We start from the raw sequence: 25,631 nt of genomic DNA on the forward strand, positions 1-25,631 counted from the left end.
CTTTTCTTGCAGCTGTGTTTTGTGCTGGGCATCCTGGGGAACCCATTGGTGGTCCTTCTGGATGAGCCATCGACCGGGATGGACCCCGAGGGGCAGCAGCAGATGTGGTGAGAAAATATCATGAGGAATCCCTATGTGAATTTATTGCTCTTGCAACAATTGATCTCAGTATTATTGTTTTTTAACAAAGGGAAAGATGCCACTCATTGTCAGGGAAATCAACAGTAAGAGAAAAAATGATATGATTTTATATCCACCAATTTCATAGCCACCAGTTCTTATTGAAGAGAGAAAGATATTCTTTCAACACAATACCTATTTTAAGAATTATTTTTTCTTAGCTCTTCTGGCACATACTCAATAAAATCATGCTTTTATTCAGTTTCACATCTTCTGCAAAATCAGCCAATCCTCAGCTCTTAAGGAGGAAAAAGAAACATTCCAAGTCCTCAGAATATTCTTTCAATATTTTTAAAGATTTCTGAAATCTGTAATTTTGTACCTTTGTGCTATAAATTATGATTATCAACATTTTAATACATTCTTTCTTCTTGCTCATAAATATTTCTGAAATTCAACATTTTTCTTTTCTTTTTTAAAAGAGGATTTATTTATTTATTTGGAAGGCAGAGTTAGAGAGAGGAGAGATGGAGAGAAAGATCTTCCATCGGCTGCTTCACTCCCCAAATGGCTTCGATGGCCGGAGCTGAGCTGATCTGAAGCTGGGAGCCAGGAGTTTTTCCTGGGTCTCCAACGTGTGTGCAGGGGCCCCAGGACTTGGGCCATCTTCCACTGCTTTCCCAGATGCATTACCAGGGTACTGGATCAGAAGTGGAGCAGCTAGAACTCAAACCGGCACCCATATGGGATGTCAGTACCGCAGGTGGCAGCTTTACCAGCTACACTACAGTGCCAGCCCTTCAACATTTTCCTAACCAAAATTTTACCCAATATAATTCTGTATGTTCAGCCCAAGTCTGAATAATACTCTCTAATCAATAGTTTAGGTATTTCCATTCCTGTCATTCCTACAAAAATCCTTTCTTTATCTAACCTGAATTCACTAGTTGCTTCACATGTTTGACAAAGCACATCTTTTTGAAAATTTCCACAGTACCTTGAGCCCTATAGTGAACGTTTTCCCTTGACCTAACTTTAGGCAGGCAATCCAGGCCACCTTTAGAAACACAGAGAGAGGCGCCCTCCTGAGCACCCACTACATGGCAGAGGCTGAGGCCGTGTGTGACCGAGTGGCCATCATGGTGTCTGGACGGCTGAGGTGAGTTGCCTTTGTCCTCAGGTTATAGTGCCTGAACGAAGGACATTTCTCTGCATGAACTTATCCTCTGTGACGGATTGGGGTGGCTTCCCCTGGGCTCTTCCCCTGGCTTCCCAAGAGTAAATATTGCTGGCAATAGATTTCTCCCTTTTCTGGCAATAGATTTCTCTCTTTTCTGGCAATAGATTTCTCTCTTTTCTTGCTTGATTTCATTCTCCTCCTTCCTCCAGCTGCATTGGTTCCATCCAATACCTGAAAAGCAAATTTGGCAAAGATTATGTGCTGGAGATGAAAGTGAAAACCCCCACCCAAGTGGAGCCCCTGCATGGAGAAATTTTGAGGATTTTCCCCAAGGCTGCTCAGCGGGAAAGGTAAATTCAGGAGCTGTTTAGTGTTGTCTTGATCTTTGGTTTGTTTCTCTGTTATAAGGGAAAAATAACCTCATGTTCCCATTCTTTTAGTTTTTTTTTTAACTCTTTGATAATTGTGAGTACTTTAATTACTAGAGAAAGGCTCAACTCTGAGGGTTACCACTGGAAGAAAATGAGAGAACAAAGTGCTGATTTGGGAGCTGCCACTTGTAAGGGAATTAGCATCCATGAGTGATCTACATGCTTCAGGTACAAATGTAGGCATGTTCTGGGGTCATCTCAGTGATCCTTTCCAGCGAGTAAAACCAGTCCTCATTAAAGAGCTCTCCCGCACAAAGTCCAGGCTGCATTACCAGTACCAGCCGTCACTCAAAGTACAGTGAATGAATGGTGCCTTGGCATTTTTATCATTATCAGTATCAGCACCTGAGGCTCCCATAGATTAGGTAAGACCAAATAACTGGTAATGGAGGCAGAAGCTGAACCAGGTTCTCCTTACTCAAATTATGTTTATTTCTCTTTTCACTAAGAAGAATAAATATTTAGGCTTTCCTTCGTGAGGTATAGGTGTTTTTATTTCTGCCCCTTTACCTCCAATCCTCTTCTTGGTAAATTGGCTTCTTATTAATTAAGGAACACTGACACTATGGTTGAATCCAGCACTATACAGACATGTGTATTTAAACCACTGATGAGACTGGTGTTTCTTTTTAGACATGCACCTATCAAGGATTGTGACCTTGAAACTTGGCATTCAGCATTACTCTCCTCTTTGCAGGTATTCCTCCTGGTTGGTCTATAAGTTGCCTGTTGAAGATGTGCAACCTTTATCTCAGGCTTTCTTCAAGTTAGAGAGAGGTAAGAGTGACTATTTAGAGACAAGACTCTGAGACACAAAAAAAAATTCAAATTTTAAATAAAATCAACATTAAAATACAAAAACGTAGAATTGTATTACATCATAAATAAATTACTAAGACTTCTAACCCAGTGGTTCTCAACCAAGGGTGGTTTGGCAATATCTGAGGATGTCTGTGGTTCTTACAACTGGGTATGAGGTGGTGGGATACATTTACCATCTAGACGATTATGGGCAGGGATGATGCTGTAACAGCCTATAGTGCACAAATCTGCCTCCACAAGAAAGAATAGTCTGACCAAACTGTTGTTATTGGCAAGGTTGATAAACCTCGCCCTAATTGAATGAGGCCATGGAGGGAAGAGATCATTAACATTTAGTGCTCAGGTTTCCACAAATTCATATAAATAGGAAAAAAATGTAAATTTGTTTACATGTATTTTTTAAAGAAAGATTTATTTATTTATTTGAAAGGCAGAATTTGAGAGAGAGAGAGAGAGAGAGAGGGAGAGATCTTCCATCTACTGTTCCATTACCCAAATGGACGCAAAGGCCAGGGCTGAGCCAGGACAAAGCCAGGAGCTTCTTCTGAGTCTCCCATGTGATTGCAGGGGCCCAGGCCCTTGGGCCATCATCTGCTGCTTTCCTAGGTGCGTAAGCAGGGAGCTGGATTGAAAGTGGAACAGCCAGGATTGAACTGGTACCCATGGGATGCTGGCACCACAGGTGGCAGCCTCATCTGCCACCTTTCTTCTTTGGTAGAAACAGATGCTAACAAGGAGGTTACTTTCTTTCCTCAGGTGGGTTAATCCAGGACTACTTTTTAGCTCCTTGGATTTGGGCCTATGCATACTGCATTGGTCCAAGATAGGCTTGGTTTTTGCTCAGGATGTGTAAAAATCTGATGAGCTGAACACTCTCCCCGTGCCTCTTCCTGAGCAGTACTTTCTGACTTGCCACCTGCTTTCACTCGAGGCTGTAAGCACACTAGCTCTCAGAGAGATTCTTCTCCTAGAGACAGGGTTCGGCTCATCTGTATAGATTCTCTTTCACTTTCTTATCCTGCTGGCCAGTTTTATTCTGAGATCTTTATGGCCATTTCCACATTGACCATTTTGCCCCAATACCAGTTTTATATCATTTCAGTGGGAATGATTCTCATTGTGGGCTCTGACCAACAGGAAGTATTTATAGTGGAGTACTAACAGAAAAGCACATGTCTCCCTGGAGTACAATGGAGGCTTTTCTTAAAAGCTGATATTTCTGGGCGCTGCGGCTCACTAGGCTAATCCTCCACCTGCAGCGCCGGCATCCCGGGTTCTAGTCCTGGTTGGGGCACCGGATTGTGTCCTGGTTGCCCCTCTTCCAGTCTAGCTCTCTGCTGTGGCCCTGGAAGGTGGTGGAGGATGGCCCAAATGCTTGGGCCCTGCACCCACATGGGAGACCAGGAGGAAGCTCCTGGCTCCTGGCTTCAGATCAGCGCTGTGCGCTGGCTGTAGCAGCCATTTGGGGGGTGAACCAATGGAAGGAAGACCTCTCTCTCTCTCTCTCTCTCTCTCTGTCTAACTCTGCCTGTCAAAAAAAAAAAAAAAAGCTAATATTTCTGAGGTCTGCATTGTGTTGTAGCAGGTAAAGCAGCTGCCTATGGTGTCCGGCATCCCAGATGGGCTCCAGTTCAAGTCCCAGCTGCCCCACTTCCAACCTGGCTTCCTTCTAATGGCCTGAGAAAAGCAGCAGTACATAGCCTAAGTGCTTCTGCATCTGTACCCATGTGGGAGACCCAGATGGATGAAGCTCTTGGCTCCTGGCTTCAGCTGGCCCAGCCCCTGCCAATGCAGCCATTTGGAGCATGGACCATTGGATGTAAGATTCTCTCTCTCTCTCTCTCTCTCTCTCTCTCCCTCTCCCTCTCCCTCCCTCCCTCCCTCCCTCTCTAATTCTGCCTTTCAAATAAATAAATAAATCTTTTAAAAGAAAACTAATATTTCTGCTTTCAAAAATATTCCCTCCCACCTCAAAATTTTTTTCTGTTATGCTTAATTTGGTTAAACTGAGGCTCTCATTTAGAGGGAAAACCAAAATTCTTTATCATAGTTCCTTGTGTTAATATGTAAAGATATTGCAAAGTACAAAATGTGGAAACATATGCTAATTTCTTTTCAAATGTCATTAAATACCATTATATTCCAGGCTGCAGTATTTTTATTGAATGCACTGGTTGCAGTATTGTATAAGCAAAATGCATGCTCCATGGTAATCTTGTTTTCCGGCTACACAGATTCACTCTCCCATACCATTAGATCACTTTTGTGTATTGCAAACTTCTGCAAAATGCTAGCCTTATATGCCCCTCCCAGGTCAAACTTGCCTTGAGTTTGGAGACCAGTGGCTAAGGATATAGGGTGGTCAATGAAAGGATGGAATCGGGACAAAATGGAGGAACTGAGGCTAACTGCATTTCTCTTGCTTCTGTATAAATTGGCTAAGCTTGCAAAAGGCTAACCTGCTCCTGTAATATCTTGCAAAGCATGCTATTTTTCCAGGAACTGAGAAAAGAAGCTTAGAGATAAAAGTTAGCAGGATGTCCCCAACCCCTTATCCTGTTTTGACATACCAAGGTTTTACTGCCATACCCGCCCTTGCTTGCTCAAGCTGATAAGGAAAGAAGAAAAACCACAAAGCACGAACAGCCTGTACTACCCCCAACCCAAAATCCTTCCCTAGTAACCATTAACATACCCAATGAAATTGTAACACGATTAAGTATGCTAATGCTGTGGTTTTGAGCTTTAAATACCCTGTAAAGCTGGACTGTTAAGAATGGGGTTGGTCGGAAGGAGTGGCAAGATGGCTGAATAGGAAGGGAGCACATTGATAGTTCAGCAAGACACACAGGTTAATAAAAGTGGAGATACTGCAGGGTCAAGGAAGAGTAGGGGAAGAAACAGCAGCGGAAACTCTTCCGGAACTAGTGATTCACAGTGGACCTGCGTGGAGAGCGTGGAAGCCCAAGTTCGGGACACCAGCGGCAGACTCAACACACCAGCGCTGGAACGCGAGGTGAGCCGAACCTCAATAGCCCGAGACACCAGCGGGCAAGCAGAAAGAGGAGACTAGAGGGAACGAGGCTTGAAACTCCGTGGGGAAAAGTTCACCAGGCTAACTAGAAGAGAGAGAGGAAAAAAAAAAAAAAAGTGACCGATACGGACACGAGTTTCTCTCTCTCCGCTCACCCCTCAAAGGCGAGCAAGACAAAGAGCAGGCGCCATTTTGGACATACGTCATAAGCAGGGCGACCTCAGGTCTGCACCGGCCCTGAGCCTAGCAGAAAAACCTGACTCTGGGGGGAGGGGTGAAATAACAGGAGATTAGCATCTAACTTGGCAATCCAGTGGGAGACTGCAGGAGAATAGGAGCCCACACCAAGGGCAGCAGAGATTCCCTGTGTGGTCCTTAGGAAAGAGCTTCCGATCTCTGGCTCCTGTGGGTATATCATTCGCCTGCTAACTACCTCCAATTATGTTCAGCTGTGCGGAATTACTTCCCTTTTGAATCAAAAAAAAAAAAAAAGAGAGATTTACCACGCCTAACCTGGGAGTGTCATCTTTGACACACGCTCAACCCTGAGGAACCAAACACAGCTCTCAGTCCACACTCATCTCAAGCCTCTAAAGCTCCACTGAAAGCAGACAGTCCACTTAATATAGAGCCATAGTGTAACAAGAAAAAATACCACAGTGAAGAAACCAAATATCTCCAACATGCCAAACAACAAACGCAAAAACCAAGCTAACAAGAACAAGGAAGACACTATGATGCCCCCAAATGAAAAAGACACCCCAATTCAAGATTATGAAGATGATGAGATCGAAGAAATGCAAGAAGCAGATCTCAAAAAATTGATAAGAACATTAAGAAGTTCTCAAAAACAAATTCTTGAACTACAGAAATCCTTAATGGACAAGATAGAAAATCTCTCTTGTGAAAGTGAAATATTAAGGAGGAATCAAAATGAAATGAAACAACTAGTAGAACAAGAAACTGTGATAGTGATGACAAGAAATCATAATGAAATGAAGAATTCAATAGATCAAATGACAAATACATTAGAGAGCCTTAAAAACAGAATGGGCAAAGCAGAAGAGAGAATATCAGACTTAGAAGACAGAGAACAGGAAAGGAAATAGGCAAACCAAAGAAAAGAAGAAGAAATTAGAAATCTAAAAAATATTGTCAGGAATCTACAGGATACTATTAAAAAACCTAATATTCGGGTTCTAGGAGTTCCTGAAGGCATGGAGAGGGAGAAAGGATTAGAAGGCATTTTCAGTGAGATACTAGCAGAAAATTTCCCAGGTTTGGAGAAGGACAGAGGCATCTTAGTACAGGAAGCTTATAGAACCCCTAATAAACATGACCAAAAGAGATCCTCACCACGACACATTGTAATCAAACTCACCACAGTGAAACATAAAGAAAAGATTCTAAAAGGTGCAAGAGAGAAACGTCAGATTACTCTCAGAGGATCTACAATTAGACTCACAGCAGACTTCTCATCAGAAACCCTACAAGCTAGAAGGGAATGGCGAGATATAGCCCAGGTACTAAGAGAGAAAAACTGCCAGCCCAGAATATTATATCCTGCAAAGCTCTCATTTGTGAATGAAGGTGAAATTAAGACTTTTCATAGCAAACAGAAACTGAAAGAATTTGTTGCCACTCATCCTGCCCTGCAAAAGATGCTTAAAGATGTGTTACACACAGAAACACAGAAACATGGTCACCAATATGAAAGAAGGTAAAGGAAGGAAACCTCACAGCAAAAGATCATAGGAAGCTCAATTTCTCTTTGACATAGAATTAAACTCTGATGCTCTGTTAAAGCAATGTGTTAAAGTAATCTAAAAACAAAAAGCAATTCAAATCAATTGGCAATCTACAAAAAGAGTTAAAGATTTTAAAAGCTATTATTAAAATTGCTATATTGGTCTATTATGCTATGTTATATGTGTGTACATATTGTATGTCCACATAGGAAATTTTATTAAGAGTTTTATTTTAAATGGCTTATAGATAAGATTGTCCATAAATTTAAGCTGCTAAAATCAATCAAAGATACATTTTAATTTGTGTGACCTGAATCTGTGTATCATATGTTTTAAACGTGTTAGTAGAAAGAAACTAAAAACATTTTATATGGTTGTGCTTAAGTTTACTGGCTAAACAAACTACACCATGTTAGATATTTAAGAGGTGTTTTCAAATACATGATTCTTAAAATTTATAGAAGGCATTGGACCTTCCGGTAAATGTTTTCTTAAGTTGTTATCTAATGGTTGAAACGGTTTGCTAAGAATTCATGTAATATTGCGATTGTCAGCAAGCGATCTAGGACTTGCTCCCTCATTTCTCTACTCTAAGCCCAACTTACTCTTTCATTTCTCTATTCTCTTCAAGGTAGGAAACTAATTCTATTATGAAGGAATCTGTAGGACGCACAATTTAATCTTTAGACCTTATAAAAGAGATGGCTAACAATTTTCTGTAATAGCATAGCCAAAATAAGAGCTTAAATTATAATCTCATATCTAGATTTACTTCGCCATCAGTGAAGTAAACAGTAAGTAGAAAAAACCTCCCTTTCAGACCAAAGGGAAAGAAAGTTTTAAAGTGAGAATATAATTTTCCTCATGGGCATTGTCTACCTTAGAAAAACTACTACAGAACATGCCTGTGACTATAGACTTGTAGTTCAGGCCACCAAAGATTAGAGATGGGATACGGGCACTCCCTTGACTTGCATCCTCTGGTCTGCTTGAACACAAACCAGGAGGAAAAGAAAGCTCGGCATCAGAAGCAATGGGTGGCAGGCCTATTAATGGCTGATCTGTACAGTGATCTGCCCTCAAGGAGACCCAACAGGCCAGTCCACTGCAGTGGCTTTCAATGTGGTAAGCCTGGGCTTCAGCAGAAGTCAGCTTGTGAAGAGCCCTGGTAGCTCTGCCAAGAGTTGGATCACTGGAAATGGACCTGCCCTGGAGTCGAAGGATGCCCAGGTCAGAGCCACAGATCTTATTGGCTCTAAGCTGAAAAGCCCTTCACTCAGCCCAACTTCCAAAGTGACCACTGCAGCTGAGGGGATGGCCGAGTAGGGTCAGCAACATTGCAGGCAGAACTGTAAATTTCTTGTTAGAGATACCCCCTGCCTTGACCTGGCCAGCTCTCCTCCCAGGCCAGCCAAGTAATGAAAGTCAACAGAGTGCCTTCCCCTAGGAGGTTCACACCTCCCTTAGGATATACCCCATGTGAAGAGATAGATAGGTCTGGGCCTCTTAACTTACAAGGCCTAAAGCCCAACAGATTATTATCAAGCCCCTTCTATCAGGTTCTATTTGCCTCTCAATCAGAAAACTTAATTGTAGCTTAGACAGCACCTTTCTTAGCACATCTAATAATGACTCTGTCCTTTGTTCTAGACCCTGTCTAGCACACTTGGGCCTCATTCCTTTGTAATCATAACCTCTACTCTACCACCAATGGCTCTACTTCCAACCTGTGTGTACTGATGGTCCTCTTCCCCACTTAATGCTGTATAATTGTTCAAACCTGGTAAATGCCACTCTTAGGATCATTGGTTACTATCCTCACTCTGTCTTTTATGACCTTGTCTAAATATGATCAGAGGCGGGGAACTTGGAAGGCTTCCATAGCCTTGGCAACTCATGAAGACAGCCTAGGGTGGTTACTGGCGCCATAAACTAGAGTGTCAATTTGTTGGGTCAACAACAAGAGCCACTGTGCACTTGCTCCTCATGTGGGATCTCTGTCCTTAATGTGCTGTACATTGTGATTTAATGCTATAACTAGTATTCAAACAGTATGTTTCACTTTGTGTTTCTATGTGGGTGCAAACTGTTGAAATCTTTATACTAAATTGATCTTCTGTATATAAAGAGAATTGAAAATGAATCTTGATGTGAATGGAAGGGGAGAGGGAGTGGGAGAGGGGAGGGTTGTGGGTGGGAGGGAAGTTATGGGAGGGGGAAGCCATTGTAATCCATAAGCTGTACACTGGAAATTTATATTCATTAAATAAAAGTTAAAAAAAAATACCCTGTAAAGCTGATGTTCGGGGCCGTTCTCTTCGCACCGCACTAGAGGGTGCTACTGAGATGGTCCATTTGCAAATGAAATAAACTTCCTCTTGCTATTGCATCGGTTGGAGTGGAGTCCGTGTTTCTGGGGTCCGGTCTGTGGGACACCTGCTCCGGGGGTGGGGGGGTCCTACAGTCAATTTTACCTCTTACCTCTTTTCTTATTTTTTTCTCCATGACTTATAAGCTGATGTTTTGGGCCTTTCTAGTGTAAATGTAAAGAGAATGGAGAAGACATAATATGACAGCAAAGATTGATTTGATCATTTGACTTGGAATATGTATTGGGCCTCCAGTATAGACATGAACGATTTCTCGTCTGTTCTTTCATGGGGTGATTTTATGGGTTCCTAGAATATTCCCTTTTCCATCTATAAGCTCTAACAAGAGCTCTGTAGGGTGGGTGATGCCTTTATCTTTTGGAGACTTGTGACTACCTGGAAGATCCTGCACCCTTTCCTTGAAATCTTTTTACACTTCCAGTGAGCCCCTCAAGGTACCTCCCTTCGAAGACCATGAGAAAGTTATAAACTGTCCTCACTTCTCCAAATTTAGAAGTCCATCATCCATAGCATTTCTTTTCTTCACAGCTAGAGAGCAAGTTCTATGCCCAAAAAATGTGGGCCTAACCATAACATCCCTGTCAGTGGAGAGAAGCAAGGGAATGCCTTAGCAGTCTGATAACTGTCAAAGCAAATCTTTGCTTTCCATTCATTATTTTCCTCTTCATGTATCTACCTGTTTAGAGTCTCAGTCATATCCAAATTCATTGCACATGGTTCTCAAAATTGAATACTTCAAGAAAATTTTGCATATCAAGAGATTTTCAAAGGTACAAGGAACAGTGCAGTCACCTAAGTCTAGGATTGCAGAATTCTTATCATTCTTTGATCCAAGAACACAAAGAAAGGAAGCAGTGACTATCTCCTGTGATTAGGATGCAGTCCTTGCTCTGTCCCTATTGCTAGGGCTGCCACTGGTGGAACTCACAATGTGACATCTCTTAAGTCAGCCTCTCATGTAGAGAGCAAGGTGGACAAGAACGCAGTCATATGGACAGGAGCACTTGGCAGTTTTTAGTAGACAGTTCCATCTCAGCTTATCCTGAATGGGTATTCCAGAACCCCTTAGCTGTTTTTCCAGTCTTCTGGCACCTCTGCCAACACTCTAAAAAAGCAGGATAGTGCTTCTATTTTGTGATTTACTATGGTACATTTGCTTTCACATATTTAGTTCAAGAACGTTTGTTACCATATATTATATTTAATATCTACTTGCATGTACTTTTTGAGCATCAGTTGGTAAAACTCCAAGAATACAAAATATCTGAACTCATAACATATGTTCACCTTTATGCAGTTAAACAGAGCTTCGACCTGGAGGAGTACAGCCTCTCACAGTCCACCCTGGAGCAGGTGGGTCCTACTTCAGTGATGCTCTGTCATCCGGGGAATATATGTGCCCAACACAAGCATACTCACTGCGCTAGTTTGGAGCTACAAGAGGCGGCGTGACCTCCCTCTCTTTTTATTTGCTTCCTTCCTTGCAGGTTTTCCTGGAGCTCTCCAAGGAGCAGGAGCTGGATGACTCTGATGGGGAGCTTGATCCCTCAGTGAAGCGGAAGTTCCTCCCACAGGAAGATCCTTAAAGCTGCAAATACCCTGTGTTTTGTTTAAAGTTTGTGACTCTTTTAAAGCATTATTTTATAGCATTAATATACTTTTTCTCAGATATGACAAAAAATACCTTTGAAACTCATGTCCATATTTTCTTTATTAAGATTTCTTAAGTGGGACCATGGAGTAAAGGCCAGAAGAGCAATGATTTGGGGGCATGACACTAAGTCAGACCATGGAGCTATGGTACTAGCAACCAAATCTCACATTTTATGTAGTATTTGCTTTAAAAATGCTTTTATTATAGAATCACTTACATTCCTTTGGATGATACCAGGATTGCTTAATTTTCTTTCTCTGAACTTCAAAGTATTCAATTTCTCATCTTTTCAAATAGGTAAAGTATAAATTAAGATACACTGTTGGTTTTTAGAGAAATAGTGATGAATCAAATAAACAACAGCACAGTATTTGTTTTTTGTAATTCACTTTTTAAAGATATGATCCTAATTCACTGATTTTCCTTTCTTATCATACTGCAGACTACAATAGAGAGTCCGTGTTTTGCCTGTTGTGATGATAAAGGAAATCTGCAACCTGTTAAAAAAAATGTTTCAGTTCCAGTGAGGATTTGAATTATCAAGTTGGTGAACATTTGAAGGAATGTATCTTACATAGAAGTTGGAAACATATTTCTGATTTATACATTATCTTATGATACAAGATTCTATCCTTACATAAAGCACTAAAACTGCCTGGGTCTTAGTTTCCCTTATCTACAAGTAGTATGAGCTATCCAACTGGTGACCCTATAAACACCTTAAAATTAACACAATATACTTGTACAGTGTTATTAGGGTGTTTCCTTGTTATTACTACTATTATTTTTAAAGATTACTTATTAACTTATTTGAGAGGTAGAGTTACAGTGAGAGGGAGAGACAGATAAAGGTCTTCCATCTGCTGGCTCATTCCCCAAATGGCCCAAATGACCAGAGCTGCCCTGATGCAAAGCCAGGAGCCAGGAGCTTCTTCCAGGTCTCCTATGCGGGTACAGGGGCCCAAGGACTTGGGCCATCTTCTACTGCTTTCCTAGATCATAGCAGAGAGCTGGATTGGAAGAGTAATAGCCGGGTCTTGAACCAGTGCCCATGTGGGATGCCGGAGCTGCAGGCGGAGGATTAACCTAGTGCGCCACAGCGCTGGCCGCTGTTATTACTACTACTATTATGACTAATCAATTGAACATTCAAAGGAAGTTATATGAAGATGTTTACTTTGATTCTGATTGTTTCTTATATACTCTTGGTTTGTGAAAGCAAAACATTGCCCTCAAGCTATGAGAATACCAATATGAGACCTTAGGCAACAGACCTCAGATTTCTTATTTTAAAAAGGAGGCATTATTACTGGCCCTACTGACTCAAAGTTCTAGACAAGCAAAAGTAACTTGCTTATTATTGATGCTAATATAAATGTTTTTCTCATTTTGATTTATTGAGTTATATCCATGGCAATTTCAAAGCAAAAGAGTTAAAAAATTGGTGTAAATTTTTAAGTATCTCCTCAAACCTCTCTTTGGGCACAATCCAAGCCAGGATACTATGTCTTAGAATGAGTCTACTCTTTCTGATATTATAAAAATCTAGGAGGGAATAGCCTAACTTAGATATACAAAATTAAATTGAGTGAATTTGTGGAGTATTCTTTAGACCAAACTGCTTGACAATAGTGTTATCTGAAGCCACATAAAAAAATAGAAATTCATGACGGTGGATCACTTTAATTTATGTATATTTTGCTCAGAACACTGAGACAACCTATAAAAAAACTTGCTTGTACAAACTAAATCTAGTAAATGAGCAAAAGAAAATGGTTTGTAATTAATAAAAATATCAGACATTGGAATAATCTGTTTGAAATCCATGCCTCTCTGAATATCTTTGAGAGAACACCAGCCTCAGTAATGTATTGCCCAATATTCAGTAAATTATTTATGTATGGGAAAATAAAGACCTCAACAAACTGTGTACCACTTCAGCAAAACCTCTGACACAGCAAGTGTGATAAAGACTAATGAAACAATGTTAGTTTCTCTTTTCAGTAGGAGCACTCCACTAATTTTGGAAGGAAAAAGATATTTTTTTGAGTGTTTTGATAGGAAAGGTTAATGTTGAGGAAGACTTATCAGCTTTCCCGGAAAAAAGAGTCTTAGTCAGCTCTGACTTATCATCTGGGAGTACATTTTAACTAATAATGCTAAATTACCCTGAATTCTGAACAGAAAAGGACCTCAGAGATCCTGTTGTCTTTTGTTTATTTTATTTATGTTTTCTCATTGTATAAGGATTCCCAAGCAAGGACTTCATTTGCATGCTTTTATAAGATTTTATGCCTCTATAAACACTCAGGAAGACATATTGCATGCCTGATGGTTTGTTGTGTAGCAAGTCAGAATTGAAGGTCAGCCCTGTATAAGTAAGCCTTTGCAGGTAGAACATGAAAGCCCATGGACTGGGATATTGAGAGTACAGCCACCTTAGGGAACTCTGCGGGAGGAATGGCAGTACAGTCTGGGAGATCGGCAGTGGCTTTCTGAAGGAGGGATGAGGGGACATTGCTACTGCAATACAGAAACAGGAGTTATTATGGGGGAGTATTCTTACTAACCATATACAAAGAGATCAGATAGCGTATATGAAGTGGATCAGTACATATAAAATCACAAACTGGAAAAACTAACTCAAGTAGAAATAGAAAACTTACATAGACATTTAACAAGTAAATATACTAAATTAGTACTCTTAAAACATCCTAAAAATAACCCCATGCCCAATTTACTTCACTGGTAAATAAAAGTTTGTATTTAATGAAAAATTAATATTGGTTCTTCTCAAATGCTTCCAAAAAATACAATAAAGCAGAGCCCTTTTCAACTTCCCTACTCACTCTCTAAGGCAAGTATTACTATAATACCAAAACAATGCAAAGCCATCACAAAAAAAAAACATAGATTAATATCTTGTATGCGTAGAGATGAAAAATCCTCAACAAAATACTAGTAACACAACGTGTAGCAACATACAAAAAAGATTATACATCGTAGCCAAGTGGGGTCTAGACAGTGGCCACTGTGGGGTGAACCAATGGAAAAGGAGGACTTTTCTCTCTGTCTCTCTCTCTCACTGTCCACTCTGCCTGTAAAAAAAAAAAAAAAAAAAAAAAAAAAAAAAAAAAGGAAATACAAGGTTGGTGGGGCTGGTGCTGTGGCACAGAGAGTTAACACCCTGGCCTGCAGTGCTGGCATCCCATATGGGCGCAGGTTCAAGACCCAGCTGCTCCACTTTCAATCTAGCTCTCTGCTATGGCCTGGGAAAGCAGTAGAAGATGGCTCAAGTCCTTGGGCCCTGCACCCGCATGGGAGGCCCAGAAGAAGCTCCTGGCTTCTGGCTTCAGATCAACACAGCTCCAGTCATTGCCGCCAGTTTGGGAGTGAACCATTGGATGGAAGACCATTCTTTCCCTCTCTGCCTCTCCTCTCTCTGTGTAACTTTGACTTTCAAATAAATAAATCTTTAAAAAAAAATACAAGATTGGTTTAACATCCAAAAATCAATCAATATATTCTATCATATTTTTAAAAACATAAAAAGCACATGTCGGCCAGCACCACGGCTCACTAGGCTAATCCTCTGCCTGCAGCACCGGCACCCTGGGTTTTAGTCCCAGTTGGGGTGCCGGTTCTGTTCTGGTTGCTCCTCTTCCAGTCCAGCTCTCTGCTGTGGCCCAGGTAGGCAGTGGAGGATGGCCCAGATGTTTGGGCCCTGCACCCACGTGGGAGACCAGGAGGAAACACCTGGCTTCTGGCATTGGATTGGCGCAGTGCCAGCTGTAGCGGCCACTTGGGGAGTGAACCAATGGAAAAAGGAAGACGTTTCTCTCTGTCTCTCTCTCTCTCACTGTCTAACTCTGCCTGTCAAAAAAAAAAAAAAAAAGCACATGATCACCTCAATTGAAAAATGACATTTGACAATATCCAATATCCATTCATGATAAACATCAAAGAAAAAAAAAAAAAACTAAAAGTAACAGGGGAGTTCCCCCAACCAAATTAAGGATATCCACAGAAAACGTGCAGTAGCAATACAGGTGTAGTGGAAGACTGAATGTTTTTCTCTAAGACTAGGAGCAAGTCAAGGTGGTCTGTTCTCACCACTTCTGTTCAACACTGTGCTTGAGGCTATAGCCAGGCAAAGGAAGGGGGAAATTCATCCAGATTAGAAATTATCTAAATGAACATTTCCTCCAAAGAAGCTGTAAAGATGGCCAGTGATCAAACTAAAATATATCCGATATCATTGGTCATATAATGAAACGAAAATCCAACCCACAATGTGGTACCAATTCACACCTACTAGGCTATTTCCAGTGAAAAAGACAGGTAAGAACAAATGTTGGTAAGAATGCAGAAGAATGGAAAGTCATTGTCTTAGTCCATTTTCTGCTGCCATAACAAAATACCACAAAGTAGTTAACTCGCAAAGAGAATAAATTTATTTCTCGCAGTTCTGGAGGCTAGGAATTACCTGTGTCAACATGTTGGCATCTGGTAAGGGTCCTCTTGCTGTGTCATACACACTGGACGGTATTGCATGGCAAGATGGCATGCACGAGAGAGTGAGAGTGAGCTTGAGAAAGAAAAGTCACAGGAAGCTGCACTCATTTTGTGACAACTCATTCTTTCCATGACAAATCCACTCCCTAAAGGCCTTAAGGTTTAAGCTTTATAAGGGCAGAGCCCTTGTAACTGAAACACCTCTTAAGTCCCCAAAGGGCCCACCTTCCAATGCTGTTACATTGGCAATTAAATTTCAACACGACATTTGGAGATGTTCAAACAATGGCAGTGGTAGACTAATGGTAGCAATGTAAACTGGTGCAGCCACTTTGGAAGTTTGGCAGCTTTTTAGAATGTTAAATATAGAGTTACCAATTTCACACAATTCTATTCCCAGGAAAATGGCCAAGAAAAATTAAAACATCTGTTCACACAAACTTTCACATGAATATTCCACACTTGATCTTAGCCAAAAGGCCGAGAAGCGATGACACATGAATATTCCAAGTTCTATTATATGACATAGCAAAGTGTAAAAAAACCCAAATGTCCATAAAGTAATGATTGATTATGGAAGATGTTCCACATCTATAAAATGGAACGTCATTTAGTAGTGTTAAAGAATGAAGACACACACTATAGCAAAAATGAAACTTGAAAGCATTTTATTAAAATGAAAAAGTTGTAACAAGAAGCCATATATTATATAGTTCAATTCATGTGAAGTGTCTGAATGAAGAAATCAATAGAAACAGGACACACTTCTCCAGTCCTCTTCAATAGTAACATTATTATTTCTTTTGAACGTCCCACTGGTATGCAGGGATGAGGCAGGTATTTTCTTTTCTTCATTGCATTACTTTTAGCCAATTTTCCTCTATCATTTAGCAAAAGCACAAATTCTTTTATACTTTGTCATTGTCAGCCCCTTGATTCCTTTTTTTTTAAGATTTATTTATTTATTTGAAAGTCAGAGTTACAGAGAGAAGGAGAGACAGAGAGAGAGAGAGAGAGAGAGAGAGAGAGACAGAGATCTTCTATCCAATGCTTCACACCCCAATTGGCTGCAACAGCTGCAGCTGTGCTGATCCGAAGCCAGGAGCCTCTTCCAGGTCTCCCACACGGATGCAGGGGACCAAGGACTTGGGCCATCTTCTACTGCTTTCCCAGGCCATAGCAGAGAGCTGGATCGGAAGTGGAGAAGTTGGGTCTTGAACCGGGGCCCATATGGAATGCCAGCATTGCAGGTGGTTGCTATACCCACTATGCCACAGCACTGGCCCCAGACCCTTGATTCTTAAGTCATCTACCAAATTCCCAACTGTTCTTCCTTGTCCTTTGAACACTTGAGTCGCATTATTTCTCTTCACTACCTCTGATACCATTTTTGTATGCTTCAGTATCTACACTGATGATCCATCCAATACTCAAATGTCTCCTTTCCTTGGCCTTCCCATTTCCAATGACCTCTCCCTTTTTTCATCTGTCACTCTCCTCTTCCCACCTCTACTACCTTCCCCCAAATATCAATATTGTGGGTGTTGAGTAACTCTGAAATGGAGGTAAGTGAAAAATAAACAATGATTGATCAAATGACAGAATAGGTTTTGAGGTTAATCAGGAAAGACCTTGTAGGGGGATAGCATTTAAACTGAGGATACAATGACCAGAAATTAGTGATGCTGAAATGGAAGAGTAGTGGACAAGTCAATAGCACATAGAGTGGTCCAAGTCAGAAACAAGTTGGAATGTTTAGAGATGATGTTCAAGCAACTTGGAAGAGCCTAGTAAAACAGAGCTGTAGGTATCATGGATTTAAAAAAAAAAAAAAAAAGATTGATTTATCTGAAAGGCAAAGTAACAGAAAGAAAGAGATCTTTCATCTGCTGGTGTACTCCCCAAATTTCCACAACAGCCACGTGTCGGCCAGGCCTAAACCAGGAGCCAAGAACTTCATGTGGGTCCCCTTACATGGGTAGTAGGGGCCCAAGTAGTTCGACCATCATCTGACTATCTGCTGTCTTCCAAGGCACTTTATCAAGTTGGGTCATAAGTGAGCAGCCAGGATGTGAACCGTACTCCAATATGGAATGCCGGTGTCACACATAATGGCTTAGCCCACTGCACTACACACTGGCCACCATTATGGATTTTTAAAATTTTCATTGATTTGGGAAAGAGAGAGAGAGATTAAAAGGGTGCTCCCAACTATTGATTCACTCCTTAAATACCTGCAATGGTGGGGACTGAGCCAGGATCAGAGCTAGGAGCCTGGAATATAGTACAGGTCTCCCACATGGGTGGCAGGGATACAGCTACCTGAGCCAAACCATCATCTATTGCCATCAGTCTGAATTTCCAAGAACCTGGCATCAGGAGCCAAAGTTAGGAATTGAACCCAAGCACTCTGATGTGGCACACGGACTTCTTAATCATAAGGGTCAAGGCCTGCTCTCATATTGGATTCTGACTAAGTGCAATTAGAAGCTTTTGGATGCTGATGGGAGGGAGAGTTAAATTATCAGATACACAGTTGAAATAAGATAACACTTGCCTCCAAGGGGAGGTAGCACAACTGTTGTGGTGTCAACAGTGGATGTGGGATGTGGGATTCATTCGAAGGCTTTCACAAAATGCTAATTGAGAGTTGGCAGAGGCTTGGAGCAGAGTGGAGACAGTGGATTGGATAACTTTGGTGGATGGATTAGGATATACTCTGGGACTAAAGTTGGTAAGACTCACTAATGGGTGGGGGTGGGGTACAGGAATTGGGGCAAAAGCTATTCAAGATTTCCAATATTTTAGCTTGAGAAACTGAGATAAAGAAAATGGTGAAGGAAGATATAATAGGAAGAGGGGAAAAAATCAAGAGTTTCCTTTAAAATTTTTCAAAACCAGATTAAATTATCTGAGTCAATACGTTAATCAGGAAATCTAGAACTCCAGAATAGAGATGAAAGGTTTTTCTCTAAGTCTTTTGCTTTCTTAGTGTTTAATGATAGTGTTTTATATGTTGAAACATACTACTTTCTTCTGGGGCATAGAAAAAAGAAGTTACAACTAGTGAATCCTCTTTGTATGACAACAGCCAACCAGGGAAGGACAGCTGGCACTGCTCGGCTGTGGAAACTGGCTGGATGCCGATAAAACAGGGAATTCGTTCAAGAATGATCACGTGAATTCAGTGTTCAGCTGAACAAGAGAATTACGATCACCACTGCCCTCCAGAGAACAGTCTACTGGGAACTTTTAAAGCAGGCAAACAGATCAAGCCTAACATAAACAAGTTGTAGAGAACAGGAAGAAATGTGAGCCACTTTCCTGGATATAATGAGACCAGGACCAGAATGAGTTTCTAGGTCATTTTCTTCAGACATTACAAAAGTAAGTTCATCTTTTTAATTTTATTTTCTGTTTTGTTGCTTTATAGTGTTATAAATAAAACCTCCTAGACTAAATACCAAACATCTGTGGGTGAATTTTTTTTAAGTAATGAATTTAATGTTTTTGAATATCTGCTGATGTATTTTGTAGTAAAATGGGGGTTTGGTTAATTTTTTAAAATTTTGTGACTGTGCTGTCATATTAAGTTAAAATATGAATGTGTCAGTAAACTGGAAGTTTGCTGATGGGTTGATCATGAGGAACCTAAGTAAATATTTTGAATGCATTTTGTGTGGGAATGTGAGTATGAATGTATTTGCAAGTCTGAATTGCAAATTAATAAACAATAAAAATAAGATTTTACTACATAGCAATTTGAGGTATTTTGTATGAACTTTCAAAATTTTCCTACTAACATTACAGAAATTTTTTATTGTATCTGCCTCTAGTTCTCAGATTTATATTTTTTAAATATGAGCTACTTTCTTGTATCTTTTATGCTTTGTGTACACACTTTGATATGTCCGATAGAGAAATGTTTACTTTTCATGATAACAGTGTTATTTCAGATCTGCATCCTCGACTGTTCAGTTTGTAGTAAACAGTTTTCTACACTCATGGTGGATGGAAAAAGATTTTTACTGGCATTAGCAGCATGATGGCATGAGAAAATCAAAATCCATATAGTTAGAAGTAAACTAAGAAGTTCATAATAATAACTCCATTGCCATTACTTTTTATTCAAACATGACTTAAGGTGCATTCATGAATCAAGAAAGAAAACAAGTGAGCAAAGGAGTAGTTTAATGGACTTGTTCCTGCTGCAAAGCTGCTTGACAATGGAAAACCTAAAGGATTTGTAGTCAGATGCAGTTCTCCCTGATAGACACATGGAGCTGTGGCTGATTCCATAGTCATGAGGTCACTGTCTTGGCCGGATCAACCTGCTAGATAGCCTGCACTGCCAGCAGCCATCTGTAGGGCTCCTGCATACTCTGACCTAATGCTATTTTATTCACGGAACTTTCTCTCCTCTCTTTCCATGGGCTTCTGGACCTCTTTACTCCATTTGCTTCTACCTTGATTTGACTCTGAGCCTCATTAAAGTGCCATGTTTAGGTTCTTCCTCTGGCAATGCTCTCTGTGATTGCTTTGATCAAAGTGTGTCCCAGGATGCCTTCCCTGAGTTTTTGGCTCTAGGAAATTGAATCTCCCTCTCTCTCTCTCTCTCTCTCTCTCTCTCTCTCTCTGTGTGTGTGAGTGTGTGTGTGTGTGTGTGTGATCTTGTCCCTTGAACAGGATGACAGATAATGGTTTCAGGCAGGGGCATACCCACTCTTCCATCTTCTGGGCAATATTCCACGACAATTCTGTGGACCATTCTTGGCCAAAGTGAAATAAAAAAAGAGGGTGCTTCTAGCAAATGTTGAGAATTAAGAGCCAAATGCTGTAGGCCAGTATGGATCTTATAATTTTATGCCTAAAATTCAAAATTCCTTGTCTATTTATGCCAACCATGCCCCTGACATGCTTCCCAGAAAACTAATGTTCCTTCTAAAACAACAACTTTTTTTGTCAGACCAAGAAATCTATGTTTTGCTCAGTTAAGACCTAGTAAAGTTTTTTTCTTTATGAACATAGTTTTCAGGAAAGGCCCGGCAAATATTTGTATGAAATTTGTTGGCTGGGGCTGCAAAAAGATGTGTTATCTAACTGTGCACTAAAACTTTTCCTTATGGGAGATATTTTTTCTACAATGAAATATATGTATAAATTCTCCCATTGTGGTGGTTAGTTTTATGTGTCAATTTGGCCCAGCTATGGTACCCATTTGTTTGGTCAAACACCAGTGTTTATGTTTCTGTCAAGATATTTTTTAGATATGATTAATGTCTAACTCAGTAGACTTTGAGTAAAGCATACAACCCTCCATAATGTAGGGACTTCATTCAATCTATTGAAGGCCTTGATAATACAGCCTGAGGTTTCCCTAAGGAAAAGGAATTTTCCTCAAAACACCTACCTAGAAACCAGCTTGCTACCCTGCATAATATGGACTTAAGGCGACAACATCAACTCTTACTGACATTTGCAGTCTGCTATCTGGCCCTACAGATTTCAAACTTGCCACCCTCACAATTTTGTGAACAAATTACTTAAAGAAAATCAGCCTCTCCCCACTTCTATGTGTCTATGTATCTATCTATCTATCTATCTAACCTGTCTATACCTAGCTGTCATCTTTCTAGCTATCTCTATTTCTATCTTCCTCTATCTCCATATGTAACTCTAACTCCGTATGTATGTAACTCAATCTATTGATTGAGTGATATGAATATAGTTATATCCTATTGGTTCTCTTTCTCTGCAAACCCTAATACACCCACCAAATTCTACAAAGCCTCCTTTCTCCCTCCAGATGCAGCAAAACTCCCTTTGCTTAGAGTGAGAAGTGCTAAGCTGTGATTCACTGTTGCTACCAGAGGAGGAGACTGTTCTATTGTACTTCTACTCACGATCACGCAGGCACAGGGCTTCTTTCAAAGCCTCCAGATATAGCTTCACTCCATTTATTTCTGTATCTCTGCACTGCTGCCTTCACTAATGTCTTCCACACAAACCTTGCATGCACACATGCACACAGACACAGGACACATACAGACACGTGCATACACAGTAAAAAGCAGAAGTAGCATTTGTATCACATTTTTAGAAAGCAATGCTTTTTCTTTGTCTCTCAGGGGCAAAATCCTGGACCTGCCAAGTGCCAAGTGGATCTGCAGCCACATATTATCTCCACTCACAGCATGTCTTCGTACAATAATCCCTGTGTTCCTACTCCAACAAGCTCCAGCATAACTCTAGCAGACTGCCAATATTTGGAAAAGTCCTATACTCCTAGTACATTTGCAGTAGAATCTCCAGACTATTTGTGCTGAATGAACATGTATTTATAATCTGAATACCAATGCTTTTTAAAAATGTGAATCATGTGCTGTGATATTGCAGAAATTTTAGATTGCTATTTTAGAAGCTCTTACTTTCTTTGCTATTTGTAAACTGACCAGAAACGAACCATACCTTCAATAGCACTGAAAATGGTACCCAAGGCAATGAACACCTCTTTCCAGAGATCAGGCATGAGGATAGCTTAGTATGGCTCATAATCCATTATATCTGTATCTCCAATCTTGCTAATAAGCAAAACTCTAAAATAGCAAATCCTGTTTCTCCTATCCTCAGTTTCTCCCATCCAAGCACACTTTCCCATTTTTATTTAGTACTCCTGCTCCACTAAAATTATAATCATTTAACTTATAATCCACTCCGTTTTGATTTTCCAGGTGATCAATGACAGGAAGTTGAAGAAGACAGGCCAAAAGTCCTATGATTTTAATCCAGATAAAGCCTATTGAATCTCAGATTCAAGGAGGGGCTCTTTCTTCCTACCACCTCAAGCACAAGTCTTAACATATAGCCTTTCCATGGTAACCTGTAACATGAATTCATATATCTAATCAACTTGTGATTATAATAAAATATTAACTCTTGTGTATTAAAAACAGAAAAGGCATGTAGAGAATGCTGTGTAAGTGGTTCTCAGACAGCAAATTGTTCCAAAATTAGAGGCAGGGTTGCAGTTTCTGCTCAAGCTAAAACAGGCCAGGGGTGGGCACACCCGCCCCCAAAGGGATGTGGCAAGGGAACAGCAAGGAGCTAATGGACATTAATTGGTACCTGGAGTGTTTTTGGGAATTTGTAGATTTTCATGAGCATCTAAATGGGCCTGTGTCTGAAGATTTACAACACAGCTCTGATGCCTATCTTAGGCAACCAGACTGAATTCCTTTTCCCAAATCCTCAAGTTGATGTGTAACCTTGCCCACGTGCCTGTTGGCTTATAGAATTCTTGGTACCCTCTAAATAAAAGTGGGAGTGCAAGGCTATCCAGTGGCACGCTTTTAGAATGGATGCTCCCATGTCCTATCTCCTCGTTTGGAAAACCCCACAAGGCAGAACCAATTTTCATACAGTAATAACAAAGATGAAGATGGTTGGAAATTCCACATCAAATAACTCTGCAATTCCTTTTGTAGGTTCATCACCTAAACACATTCTCACACATGTGCACAAGAAGTTAATAGTATTTTTGTTAAATCTTTGCATCATCAAATTTCAGTTCCAAAATTCTGGTAAGTTTTCTGTTTTAACAGTGTTTTCATAGATGGAATGTCATAATTAAGTTATCTTTACCAGGGAAAGGAAATTTGATAGTCTCCTCCAATCTGATTGTAAATGAAATTACTTCTGAAAAAATTAACAAAATATCTCTGAAATAATATTAGATACATTGATGTCCGAAAATTTGTGTTTATTGATGCATTAAAATAATTAAATGTTATAAAGACTTTAAGTTAGGATTTAAATGTATGTAAATGTTTTTGTGGAAGCAAAAAACGGGGGACAGATTTATTTTTAAAAATATGCCTTTGAAACAAAATCTGGATTTGAGGGCAGGAGAGATGGAGGGCATCATAGAAGTACCTAACTGCTAAGTTTGGAATTCACAGATTCTGACCACTTAATTGGGAATGTCAAGTAATCGGGCTGATTTGTTGGCAGAAAATTTCCTCTTGCTAAGATATTAACATTTTTCCTCTTCTCTTTTTCTTTCTTATTAAACAGTGCAAAATGGTTAAGAGAGAGATAAGTGTATGTCAACAAACGTGGGCCTTATTATGGAAGAACTTGCTTAATAAAAAAAGAATGAAAAGAGATACCTTAATGGTATGACTTGATATCTGTGTTGCTTCTTACGTATGATAGTAAAATGCTTTTATGCTAGATGGCAAGTATCTTTTGTAGATCTCCCCTGAAAAACAGAATCAAATCTTTGTACAATAGAAGCAAGAAGCCATATGTTAATGGCTAAAAATGAAGCAGGTCAATAACTGAGAATTCAATGAATATTTTTAAAGCTTATCATGGCACATTTTAAAACTGTTTCTACTCATTACTACTGAAACCAGGATAGTAACAATTTGAAGAAATGATAAGGATATTAAAAAATGAATATAGGCAACAGAGAATTTTACTTTTGATCTTTTTCTGTTTAAAAAAATGTTGGTTTTTTGAGAATATAGAGGTTTTGGAAAAATAATATGATACTGAAGAGAGAAATTGTCAGTAATTCTTACACTCTTGCCTTCTAAGTATCAGATAGGAACAACTAGGTAGAATTTCTAACTAAAATGTGATTGTACTGAATTTTGGAAATTCAAATAAAGGGGAATTTTTTGTTTGTGGTTTGCAGATTCCCAGGTATAGTACCTAACAAAACAGGCCATCATTCTAAGGCTTTTACTTTTTTGTTTCATTTTGTTTTGTGTTTCCAATCCTATAATCCTGGAATATGACTCATAACGGCTCTTACTAAGTGATCAAAGCCTTGGAACTGTCTTCTGCTCTATGTAGGCTTGCAGTAAATTCAAACACAGAATGTCACAGCTTTTCATGAACTTGAGGGTCCAGTATAGGCTTTGGCATTAGCATTGGAGAGCAATAGACTTGCACTTCCATTAGAAATCAATTGCAACTCTTGAGATTGCTGAATTTCTGTCTTCATCATATTTAAAAATAATGTATGCTGGAGGACACGGGGATGTTGGAAAAATGATCAAGGAAAAGCACAACAATTCAATAAAACCGATTGTGGTTGACTTCACTGAAACAATCATTTTCTTCATTCTTTCTGTTACAGGAATGTTTATATTCATTGCTCATACTTCTGATGTTATATATATTTCCTAATAGTCATGAAATTAATGATTTTTCATCACTGTCTACTGTGGACCTGGGACGTATAGATTCATTTAATGATTCCTCATATGTTATTACATACACACCTTTCACCAATACAACTCAAAGGATAATGAATAAATTCTCTTCTGCCTCCTTCATGACAGGTGAGTTTTCCACTAATGCAGAAGGAATTTCTGTAGCTGAGTAATTTAGTTACAAACATGTGTATTTAATTTGGAATTCACTTGATAAACCATTTATTTGTCAAAGTTAACAGATAGTACACATTAACTAATTAACAGATAAACACATTAATGTGTTTTCCCTTGGTTCAAATAAAGGGATACCCATTATGATCTAAAAATAACAAACATAAGCAGAGAAATAGCACAGGGCTTGGGATGAGAAAACTAGTGGTTGATAGTATGTTTGCTATGTTGTGGTGTTCTACTGTTTATAAGTCCTAAAAAATCGGTGACCTCCTTTATTCTCATTTACAAGATCAACAATATATATCTTTAATCTTTCCGTTGTGACAAAATCTTAAC

General features: G+C 39.7%; 2 protein-coding genes and 1 pseudogene across 4 annotated transcripts in view; 2 read left to right on the forward strand and 1 right to left on the reverse strand.

Annotated features, from left to right (window-relative positions):
• The window catches only part of ABCA6 (ATP binding cassette subfamily A member 6), a 104,353-nt gene extending 93,042 nt beyond the window's left edge, over nt 1–11,311 (forward strand). The window contains exons 35-41 of the mRNA XM_062175536.1: nt 13–107; nt 1,160–1,279; nt 1,510–1,650; nt 2,429–2,508; nt 4,136–4,372; nt 11,023–11,078; nt 11,213–11,311. Coding sequence (XP_062031520.1) covers nt 13–107; nt 1,160–1,279; nt 1,510–1,650; nt 2,429–2,508; nt 4,136–4,372; nt 11,023–11,078; nt 11,213–11,311 — 828 coding nt within the window. The remainder of the gene's footprint in view (nt 1–12; nt 108–1,159; nt 1,280–1,509; nt 1,651–2,428; nt 2,509–4,135; nt 4,373–11,022; nt 11,079–11,212) is intronic.
• A 4,916-nt stretch (nt 11,312–16,227) lies between these two features.
• Nucleotides 16,228–16,386, reverse strand: LOC133747443 (U2 spliceosomal RNA; annotated as a pseudogene).
• A 2,716-nt stretch (nt 16,387–19,102) lies between these two features.
• Nucleotides 19,103–25,631, forward strand: part of LOC133776519 (ABC-type organic anion transporter ABCA8-like) — an 81,448-nt gene continuing 74,919 nt past the window's right edge. Inside the window, exons 1-6 of one of the 3 annotated variants that reach the window (XM_062215455.1) lie at nt 19,103–19,281; nt 22,023–22,228; nt 22,626–22,769; nt 23,379–23,474; nt 23,968–24,069; nt 25,043–25,247. In XM_062215455.1, the coding sequence (XP_062071439.1) occupies nt 23,974–24,069; nt 25,043–25,247 (301 nt within the window). In that variant the 5' untranslated portion in view covers nt 19,103–19,281; nt 22,023–22,228; nt 22,626–22,769; nt 23,379–23,474; nt 23,968–23,973. The remainder of the gene's footprint in view (nt 19,282–22,022; nt 22,229–22,625; nt 22,770–23,378; nt 23,475–23,967; nt 24,070–25,042; nt 25,248–25,631) is intronic. The other 2 variants (XM_062215454.1, XM_062215456.1) reach the window with 2 other exon arrangements.

The sequence above is a fragment of the Lepus europaeus genome, chromosome 18 (assembly GCF_033115175.1).
Source record: "Lepus europaeus isolate LE1 chromosome 18, mLepTim1.pri, whole genome shotgun sequence".
Classification (NCBI taxonomy): Eukaryota; Metazoa; Chordata; class Mammalia; order Lagomorpha; family Leporidae; genus Lepus; species Lepus europaeus.